The sequence below is a fragment of the Natator depressus genome, chromosome 2 (genome assembly GCF_965152275.1).
Source record: "Natator depressus isolate rNatDep1 chromosome 2, rNatDep2.hap1, whole genome shotgun sequence".
Classification (NCBI taxonomy): Eukaryota; Metazoa; Chordata; order Testudines; family Cheloniidae; genus Natator; species Natator depressus.
This window is the reverse complement of record NC_134235.1, coordinates 60,068,346-60,079,888: the sequence shown is the minus strand read 5'-3', so window position 1 is coordinate 60,079,888 and position 11,543 is coordinate 60,068,346. Positions and strand designations below refer to the sequence as shown.

The 11,543-nt window shown below is 35.6% G+C and overlaps 1 protein-coding gene across 1 annotated transcript in view; it reads right to left on the bottom strand.

Annotated features, from left to right (window-relative positions):
• Positions 1-988: 988 nt before the first annotated feature.
• MYBL1 (MYB proto-oncogene like 1) overlaps positions 989-11,543 on the bottom strand; it is a 45,346-nt gene continuing 34,791 nt past the window's right edge. Inside the window, exons 11-16 of the mRNA XM_074943060.1 lie at positions 11,263-11,405; positions 10,743-10,857; positions 6,746-6,862; positions 6,540-6,644; positions 4,779-4,958; positions 989-3,655 (exon numbers count right to left, since the gene is read on the bottom strand). Coding sequence (XP_074799161.1) covers positions 3,527-3,655; positions 4,779-4,958; positions 6,540-6,644; positions 6,746-6,862; positions 10,743-10,857; positions 11,263-11,405 — 789 coding nt within the window. The 3' untranslated portion in view covers positions 989-3,526. The remainder of the gene's footprint in view (positions 3,656-4,778; positions 4,959-6,539; positions 6,645-6,745; positions 6,863-10,742; positions 10,858-11,262; positions 11,406-11,543) is intronic.

Sequence of the window (11,543 nt, the reverse complement as noted above, 5' to 3'; positions counted from 1 at the left end):
GGTCAAATTCCACCTCTTATACAGCTGTGCACTCACAGAAGAAAAAGAGGAATTGAGGTACTAAAAGTAGAATTATAATAAATTAGAATGGTAGTTCTCAACCTTTTCCATACCATGATCCCATATTAAGTGAAAGATGCTAGGAGCCTTTACTGTCTAACCATAAAGAGAGTGTGAGTGCTCCTCCTAGGCTGAGAACCTATGATTAGAATAAATTGTAAAAAACTACACCTCTGTCTGTTCTATGCTACTAATGGTTGCTGTTTCCACTGCTTTCCATCCCTCCCCACTAAGGCCAAGACAAGGAGAGTAAGAGGAGCTATAGTTGCAGCTGACAGATCAAAAAACCCCTTATGCAGAACAGCTGATTTTCTAGAAGCCACTTACTGAAAAAAGCAAAAGTAATGTGGAGAAGAAGGACAACAGAAAAGCTGCCAAGCATCCCAAGCTTGTAGCTGAGAGACAGGACGAGGTCATGTTGCTCTTACTGAGATCCAGGAAGCATGTTTGGCTGGGGTATATGGCCCTGTGAAAAGACCAAGTACTATTTTCCCTTTTGACAGGGAGTGGCTTGAGGAACTGTGTGTCTAAGACAAGTAAGGAGACTTGCAGACTCTCAGAAATTAATTGTTCATGTAACTAAAAACAAAGTAGGGAATGCAAACCAAAATGAGTTTTCTTCTGAATATTAAAATAAAAATCAAGGTAATGGATGCCACATTACAACCTCTACTTGACAGTCACTATCACAAATCTATACCAAAAAGATGATCCCCACGGACATGTTTTCCCTTCTCCATACTGATAGCTGTGGAATTATTGCAGCATTTCACTCCCTTTGGATGCATACCTAATTATTATTAGACTCTCACAAAATGTGTAATTGGAACATTTACAATAAATAAACCACACAGACTAGTCTTATTTCTCATAAGAAACAAGAGGCTTTTCCAGTAACCTTGTACATAGATGCTTTATTTCTGCTGTTAATATGGGTCTGCATTATATGCAAGATTCTCTTACATGAAACAAAGTTTGTAGTACAACAAAAAAAAACTAAGCTTAATCAAGGCATTTGTTGAACATTATATCAAAACCTTAAAACAAAATGAATTATATATGTAGTCAGTTTTCATGCACGTTTGGCTGCTGCATGTATAGTCTACTTCTAAACTGAAAGAAATGCAAATGCACACAACATTCAAAAAGGTGATAAAAAGATGCCTGACGTCAAAGATTAAAACCTTCTCACTAACGCAACAAAGAAGCAGTTAACTAGATGATTCAACCAATACCAACTCAAATAAATACTACTTATCATAACTATGTCTAACCTTGGTACTGGTGTCTTTGGTGCAACCATTTCTAAGACCTCATCCAGGAGAAAATAAATCCACTTCCTGGCATGAAAGGTTTACAAGAATCTCTCTACATATGCAACTTAATCACCTTCATTAATTCATTTTGTGCCACAAATTGGATTCTCCTTGTGAAATCTACTGCCAGCAATGAACACACCAAAACCACCAAGGGGTTCTAATTGGCTCCTCTCTTTTGACATGAATGAGGAATAATCCTGGCACAGCTGCGATTTTCAGATCTCTTTTCTACAAGAATTTCTCTTCCTTTTAATTCGATTTAAAATTGCTGAAACTTTTTAAGCCAACTACAGAATCTAGGCATTCAAACATTTAATATTTAAATGTTCCTTTAAAAATATTGGAACTCATGAGCTGTTTTTAAAAGTATTTTAATAACCACAGATTGCTGTTCATATACCACATACCAAGTGTTAAAATTAAGTAACAAAAACCATTTTCTAAAGGTCTTGGTATGATGTGGTATAAATTCTGTGGTATGAATTTTGCTATATCCTGCATAGTAATGGTTGATCTCATTAAGATAACTGGAGAACCTGCCCTCTTTTTTTTTTTGGAAATTTTACATACAGTGCATATGATGCGCGCTCTTTCCATCTCTCATAGCAGCAAGCCGATTCTGCTATTATCTATAGCAGCACACCCGGGAGTGGAGAGGAAGAGTGTCTGAATTATAAATAGCTAAAGCTACAGTGTACAATTCTATTTACTTGTCAGTATTGTTGATAGCACACAATTATAATCTGCAAGAAATTAACTACATAAAATCTCTACAATAAAAGCAAACCAAAACATTCCTTCAAAAAAGACAAAGTAAGTGCAAATACCTAAAATAGGCAACTGAAGCAACTGTTGTAACCTGTAGAGGTTTAAATAAGGACAAAGATTTTCATAAATAAAAACGCTCTCTTCACTCTTCAAATATTTAGTATAGTAAATATACAATGGTCAAACTTCTAAGTGCAGATAAGACTGTTTTAAAAACCAAGGTGCCAAGTTTTTTTTAAAACGTAATAAAATGCATTAATTTTTAATTCATGAATAGGACTCAATAATAGGGTCACATAAAGGACCTCAGGTTTGCTCTTATATATATATATAAATTAATTAAAAACAAGTTCTTGGAATACTTGTAATAGTATAATAAGAGGACAGATTATAACTACTTTGCTGACCAACATGATTTAAAGGGTATATAGTGCAATCCTTAGGTAGATGTAACATACAGTATAGATTTATATACTTCACAGCCTGTAATGATGCAGCTATTCCATACTTCAAGGTTAAAATTTGTCCTTTACCACTTTAGCTGTTATAACAGGAAACAACGTTGGCTTCTAGACAACCTACATACACATAAATATCTACATTTAAGCTTTAAAATGAAAATAAATTATAAAAACAAACTCCTTTCCAATTTACAAAAAGTTTCCCTGTTCCTACATACTGTACAATACATTCAACAATGGTCTCAGTTTCTGAGATTTATGAAGAAAATACTGATGTTTTACACTAATGAAAAAAACTTAATTCATCCATTTGCCTACTATCTTATTTCTAGTACCATTCTCAAATAAATATATTTAACACTGTAGTTAATTTTATTGTTTTTGCAGCATACCAAAAACTAGTAGTGCAACTTTCTATCCTTCCTTTAGACTCCTTTCCATTGTGTTTCTTTATATGGTAGAAAAAAATATTGCTACATAAGCAACTGAGCACTTAAGCAAAAGCATTTTCATACAGCTATGTATGTTGCTTATTCAGAAATCAGAAGTACTGTAAACCTACCCTACATTCAAAATGCATTAACTGGAGAGTAGCAATGTATGTTGTGAAGAATAAATGTGAAAAACTGGGCTAAAAAAAGTGTATGTTAACATTTACTCCAATATTTTTGATTATTATTCTTTAGATTTAAAAAAAAAAATATTGAAAAAGTTAATTGCAGGATTGTTTATGCTATCCTTACTTGAAAAGGCAAAGCTTCATATGTCTGCCCTTTGTCAATTAAAAAGAGACAAGTTTTCCTTTACAAGGTTGTCTCAAAAAAAGAAAGACTTCATTCACATATATTTAACTGGAATCTCCTTCAGTGTAGTGTTAATTGTAAGGGGAAGGGATGGTTTTGTCAGTTGCAGTGATCCTCACAGAATTAGAGCTCTTGAAGTACTGCCGGAAGCTGTATATGTGCTCAGATATCTTCTTGCTTGTTCAGTCATGATAAGCTGATCTTCTGTTTTTCCATAAACAACTGCTTCCCATTCACAATTTGACTATATTAAAAAACAAAACAAAAAAAACAGTTGAAAGGAAATTTTAAACAGCTGTATTTGGAATATGTCAGCATTTAAATATAATCCTAATTCAGATTTTCTTTTAAAAGCTATTTCCACACTAAATTTCACAACAGTTTATATAATCAAAATTCAAGTAATATCACATTTATCACATGTATTCTGCATACTTGGTAATCTATGACAAAGCTCACTGTTTTTTTCAGCACATCAGCAGTGCCTATGTGCCAGGTTAAAAGTTCTAAGGCAACAGAGGTAAAGTAGTGAGAGAGGGGCTTTCTTGAACTGGAATATTCATTGTAATAATTGATGCTGTAATAGCTAATTAAATAAAACCCCTCTTTTAGAATGTTTTCCCATTTATTTTACTCTGAAGTTTCAAAAGGCAGCAGAATGCAGTATTGACAATGCACAGTAATCGCTGTTCAGAGGAAATGCAGAAAGTAACTTTGGCAGCTTGGAAGGGTGTGGTGGCTGGAAAGGATGTAAGGTACTTTTTTTTTTAATAAATGCATAAGGGGGGAAAGCAGACAGACATTTTGGGATGAATGGGATATGGTGGTGGACATTGGGGCTATCAATATGGCGGGGGGGCGGGGCAGAGAGAAAAATCATTGATCCACTAGCCCACCCCCCCAGAAAACCCGTGCACTGAAATTCAAGCATGGGAAGCAAATCTGTAGAATGTCTGGATCAGGGCTGACTTGTGGTGGACTATAGAGCTAGCATAAGTAGCAGTGAGGAATTTACATGTCCTTACTGCCATGTAACCACGAACTAGAATCTGGCCCAAAGGAAATTTGTGACTGCACAGAAACACTTTTCAGAGAAATCTTAGCCATTTAACATTACCAAGTGTTTCAATTCTAAAATAGACTGATTACCTAAATTCTGAAATTTGACTTATTTGAATAAAAAGAGTTTATTTAAAAATTGTCCAGAGTTCAGACATGGAGTAAGTTTTCATCGCCAAATTACTAGCTTGAAAAACAGGAATCATAGAAACACTGACCCAAACGTTAAAAAAAAAAAAAAAAGATCAGAAACCATTTAACCATTAAGATTGTTAATGAAATTAACAAAAGGTATCTTGAATCCAGACCTGAAGAGACTTTTCCATTTTGACATTTTTTGAAGTGCAAGAATTCAGTTTCTTTTTAATTACTGCATTTGTTTTGTTTGTTGAAGTTGTTGCCTGTTTCTCCAATGTCAGATTACATCTGTTGTCATGTATTTCCAACAACGGTATCATTAGTAAAGATGTAGTATAGATATTTTCTGACTAATGGAAAAAAGACAGAGGAATGGGGAAGAGGAATAAAAGTTAGTATTTAGTAAAATAACCTTTAGCTGTTACTTCAAAAAAACCAAAATGGGAAAATAGAGCAAATATGTAGCAGGTAGAATCAATGAGTAAACATTTCTGAGAAAACTAGTGTCAATTCAGGATAAAGTACTAGACCAGGGGTTCTCAACCTTTTTCTTTATGAGACCTCTCAAGATGCTATAAAAACTCCACAGTCCAGCTGTGCCACAACAACTGTTTTTCTGCACATAAAAGCCAGAGCCGATGTTATGGGGTAGCAAGGAGGGCAATTGCCCAGGGCCCAACACCATAGAGGGCCCCACAAAGCTAAGTTGCTCAGGCTTTGGCTTCAACCCTGGGTGGTGGGACTCAGGGATAGGACTGCAGTCCTGTGAGGCAGAATTTTAGCTTTGTGCCCTGGGCCCTATCGAGTCTAATGCCAGTCATACTTGGTGGACCCCCTGAAACCTGCTCATGGCCTCCAGGGGGCCCTGAACCCCTGGTCGAGAACCACTGTACTAAACTATACTGGGATCCAAAATGTATTGGTAACAACTGAATTTAAACACAGTTGCTGCTAGCATGGTTCTGACGCTAATTCCTTGACCAGGGTGGACAGTTTTTCTTCTCCTTTATGTTATACAATCATACTACAGCTTTTTTAAAATAAGTTATATAAAACTTGATAGCTTGGCATGGTTTTAGAAACAGTTATAAAATATAAATCTCTGTCTACACTAACACAGAAAGTTATACTAGAAGTCTGCTACTAAAACAGACCTGTTCTTTGAGTGTTTTTTGTTTAGTTACTGAGGGAGACACTGGACTGATTGTTTCAAAAACTGGTTTAATATATTCTCCCAAATTATATTCAAAAGCAATACATCCACAAGCCAGTTTTATCATTGCCAGGCACCATTGGCCACAATTCTGGTATGCAGACTTTTACAGAACCATCAAAAACAAATAAAAGAAAACCACTGTGTAGGAAATTCACTTGATTGCTTACAAAAAACAAAATACTTTTAAAAAAAAAAAGCTGTGTTGAATTGCCAGCAATTTTTGCATCTTTCCTCCACCGCGGATCCTCCACATACTTACTAAGATCTTGAAATTCCTCATTTTCCCCCTTCATTTCAAAGGTTGTCCATCCTATAATGATGGTACTACAGCCACCAGCCTTCTTCCCAAGGATGGAACAGGACTTCTCATCACCATCCTTCCTTAAAACTGACTAGAAAGGCAAAATTTCCCCTGTCCCACTGCCATTAATGTCATCCAAAAATCCAGTGATCCAAGAAGCAAAAGATCAACACCTGCAATACAATCCATACATTCCCAAAACCCATAATCCCACACACCATAGCATGGAGCACTACCCAAGCGGGTATTGGAGACAACTATTTTTGAAATTGCTAGACGTTTACTCTTACTCATCAATAGTTAGACCCCCAAGGTGACTATTTACTAGAGCTGATTAAAAAAAAGGGGGGGGAAATATTTGTCCAATTTTTCATCAAAATTTCTACCAGTTCTACTATTTATTAGTATACCAACCTGTACATCCAAAACATTTTCTTCTGTGAAGATTTGGGCACCAAGTTCATCTTTTTCCCAAGAATCCAAGACCAATGACTTTCTGACTTTCTTGGCAGAAGTGTGCTGTGATCAACATTTTATAAAGAAAAAATTTAAGATTACAATTTATAAGTTGCCATTTTTTTCTACCACTATTATAATAAAGCAACATACTGCACCATCACCTCTTGCTTGCAGCTTTTATAGACAGATTCATCTTCCTCCTTAAGGAATATATCTGTTCCAGTTTCCTCTTTTAAAACCTCTCTAATATCTTCTTCCAAGAAGGCAAGTGGTTGTGACTAATTTAAATAGAAGTGTGGTGGGGGGAAAGCCACAGAAAATTTATCAGTTGCTGGTTTTCACCACATTTGACATTCATTTTTTTTTATTATAATAAGGAGGTATCATCTACTCCATGGGAGGTAGAAAGCCTCAGTAAAATCCACCAACATATTAAGGAATAAAAATTACTGCATTTGATAACTACAGTTCAGCATTTCAAGACTGAACAGATTTTAACAATGCTGTATCATTCCAAGTTATTTTTAGCTAGCTTGTTTTCCCATTAGGTATATAAACATATTTTAACCCTAAACAGGGAAGTTTACCTAAACTACATATCAGTTTGTTTTTATTAGCCAATGGAACTATGAGTGATCATTTTCTCCAGTAAGAATCACATTGTTTGGAAGCACAAACCATTGTCCCCTACAAAAAGTAGCACATTTCAAACTGAACATGTACATTATTGGATTAAAGTGTCCAGCTTTATTTTACACTTCCAAATTCAAAACCACACACACACACACACAGGGGATGAAGCATCCCCTACAAATAGCACAATGGTTTGTGCACTACAAAAACGTGACCCTTGTTGGGGAGAAATTTTTATTGACACCAATAATATATCTTTGCATAAGGCACTAATAACCATAAAATACCGTGTATAATTTCACATACAGATGGTCCTCTTATGTGCCAGCAGGGGGAGAGGATTCCGCTAAGCCCAAAACTTTGGCTTTAAAAGCCAAGATAGTAGTGGATAAAAGCAGGAATGCCGAGCTACTATTTGCATTGTGAGGAGCAGAGGTTACAATCTAGAGTAAGGGTAGCAAGGGTGGGGCCAATCCCAAAGACTGAATCTGAGCAGCCTTTAGTATTTGTGGGAACAAAGGACCAGACAAAATATAATGAATTGAAAAGGAAAGGGGTCAGAATTCACAAAATGTAAATCAACTAGGGCTGCCAAGGAATTAAAAAAAATTAATCATGATTAATCATGCTGTTAAACAATAGAATACTATTTATATAAATATTATGGATGTTTTCCATGTTTTCAAATATATTGATTTCAATTACAACATGGAATACAAAGTGTACAGTGCTCCCTTTATTTATTTATTATAAATATTTGCACTGTAAAAATAAAATAGTATTTTTCAATTCACTTAATACAAGTACTGTAGTGCAATCTCTATCATGAAAGTTGAACTTACAAATGTAGAGTTATGTACAAAAATAACTGCACTCAGAAATAAAACAATGCAAAACTTTAGAGCCTACAAATCCACTCAGTCCTACTTCTTGTTCAGCCAGTCGCTCAGACAGATAAATTTGTTTACATTTTCAGGACATAATGCTGCCCGCTTCTTGTTTACAATGTCACCTGAAAATGAGAACAGGCATTCTCATAGCACTGCTGTAGCCAGAGTTGCAAGATATTTACGTGCCAGATGTGCTAAAGATTTGTATATCCCTTCATGCTTCATTCACCATTCCAGAGAACATGTGTCCATACTGATGATGGGTCGATAACAATCCAAAGCGGTGCGTACCGATGCATGTTCTTTTTCATCATCATGAATCAGATGCCACGAGGAGAATGTTGATTTTCTTTTTTGGTGGTTCGGATTCTGTGGTTTCCACATCAGAGTGCTGCTCTTTTAAGACTTCTGGAAGCATGCTCCACACTTCATACCTCTCAGATTTTAAAACGCACTTCAGATTCTTAAACCTTGGGTCGAGTGCTGTAGCTATCTTTCAAAATCTCACATTAGTACCTTCTTTGCGTTTTGTGAAATCTGCAGCAAGTGTTCTTAAAATGAACGACGTGCTGAGTCACCATCAGAGACTACTATAATACTAAATATATGGCAAAATGTGAGTAAAATAGAGCTGGAGAATACAATTCTCCCCCAAGGAGTTCAGTCACAAATTTAATTAACGCATTTTTTTTTTTTAAATGAGCATCATCAGCATGGAAGTATGTCCTCTGGAATGGTGGCCAAAGCATGAAGGGGCATACGGATGTTTAGCATATCTGGCACATAATACCTTGTAATGCCGGCTACAAAAGCGTCACGTGAACATCTGTTCTCACTTTCAGCTGACATTGTAAATAAGAATTGGGCAGCATTATCCCCCATAAATGTAAACAAACTTGTTTCTCTTAGTGATTGGCTAAACAAGAAGTAGGACTGAGTGGACTTAGAGGCTCTAAAGTTTTGCGTTGTTTTGTTTTTGAGCTCAGTTACGTAACAAAAAAAGAAATCTACATTTGTAAGTTGTGCTTTCAGGATAAAGAGATTGCACTATGGTACTTGTATAAGGTGAACTGAAAAATATTTATTTTGTTTATCATTTTTACAGTGCAAATATTTGTAATAAAAATAAAATGTGAGTACTGTACACTTTGTATTAAGTGTTGTAATTGAAATAAATATATTTGAAAATGTAGAAAAACATCCAAAATATATAATAAATTTCTATTGGTATTCTATTATTTAACAGTGCAATTAAAACAGTGATTAATTTTTTTGAGTTAATTGTTAGTTAACTGCAATTAATCAACAGCCCTAAAATCAACTGAATTCAAAAGATTCCTGTGCACCAGCATGCAATTCAGCAGGAAGAGGCAAAGCTAAAATGAGCAGACTTAGTTTGAAAATGCATAGGTATAAAGCTATACATAGTCATAATGGCGAAAAGAAGTTACCCTCAAAAGCCAGAAGACTCAAAGCAAACACACTGACGTTTTATATAAAGATATGGGACTCAGTCGTAGATTTCATGAAAGCTCCCTTTTCTCAGAATATTCCAGATTTTATTTTAAGAACATACAACTAAGGATGAAAGACACTCCACTTCTAAATATTAATCACTACCAAAAAAAATATTTATTGAGAGCTTAGGTCAGAGAGCAGAAGCTTAAGGACCAGATTCAGTCTCGGTGTGAGGAGGCTGAATTACCACTGACTAGAAATTGCACCCTTTTACACCAGGGCTAACTTGGTTTTTAAGTGTCAAAAAGTGACAGTTTTCTAAATAACGAAGTTAGTCACCCACACTTTCATCTGCACCAGCTCAGAAAGGTTCCATTGTCATCCAATTATCTAACTGAAAGATCACCACCTGTTCATACCCTCTGGCCTGGAAAACATGGTTTGATTCCAAAATAAGGACAATTAAAATATTTTTAGATCATGGCATTATCATATGCATAATTCCAAGCTATATGCATGAGAACTGATTAATGTATAGTGATTCAAGAACACACAGAAAATTCTTACGTCTAATCTTGTTGGTATTCTTAGGACTTGTCCTCACCACCATGCTGCAGCGGCACCGATGTAGTGCAGCTTATGAAGATGCGCTACATCAATGGGAAAGCACTCTCCCGTCAACATAATTACTACACCTCAACGAGAGGCAGAAGCTATGTCAATGGGAGAGCGTCTAGTGTAGACTCCGCTTTAAGTCAAAGTAACTTACATCACTGCGGGGGGGAGGGGGGTTTTCACACCCGAGTGACATAAGATATATCGACTTAAGCGGTAGTGTAGACAAGCCCTTAGAGGATATAAATTGAATGAGCATGGGGTCTGAATCTTTTACCCCCTAGAGATGGTCCCTTCAAAAAAAATGATTGGAGCATACTGGTGGGGCAGAAAGGGGAAGCCTGCACTGTTGCTGCCCCAGGCTGTAACTGTCCTGTGGATAAACAGAAGACTATCTTCCAGGATTGGAAAGTGCTACACCTTTCAACAACACTAATAATTTTACTAATTTTTTTTTAAATGTTCATGTTAAGGCTCACTTTGTAAGTCACTATTTTGTATGGTGAGGGTATTCAGACCCACTTAAGAGAAACATTAACGAACAGGCAAAGAGATCACATACCACAATTTTGAGAGGGCCATATTTTTTCTCCTGAGCAGCTAGAGCATTCTTAAAAGGAGTTGGAGTCCTTGGTGTGGTACCCAGTAAAGATCTTCTAATTGTTGGAGTTCTAAAACTATCCAAGCAGAGAAAAATGTTCATATGTATTTTAACATTTCATGATTTCTGATGGATTTGTCATATAAGTTTAACTCTATCAAAATTAACTATTGTTTACTTCTTTATAAAATGGAGTACATAGACACACAAAAATCAATCAAATATGTCACTGCATTTGCCCCAAGTAGATCTCAACTAATTTTCATTTAGTACAGTATTAAAAAGATTAAGGAAAAATTAAAATTAAATATAATAGTCACTTCTTGGGAAATCAAAGAAAAACAAGGCCGATTTATGTTTGCATGTAAATATTTAAACTTCCTTTTAAAAATATTAATAGTTGCATATACAGCTAAATTGGCTTTGCATAGTCTCAGAATCTTGCTTTTATTTCAACATCTGATCTTTAGTGTCATCCTACCCTGCATTTTCCTTTTGGTCTTTTGGTGTCATTTCCTTGTGGAGAGGAGTTGTAATAAGGACTTTCTGCCCACAGATTGGAGTTGATGTAAATGCAGGATTTTCAAGGTTAAAGTGTTCATTTCCAGAGCATGTGTTGAAAAACTAAAAGAAAAACTAAACCAACTTACAAAACATGAACTCCTACATTATGCTGAGCAATAAAAAACCAAATTTCCCACCTGATTTCCACTGAAAATCTCTAACAACTTGTTTAAAATTTATGCGCCTCTATCCCCACAA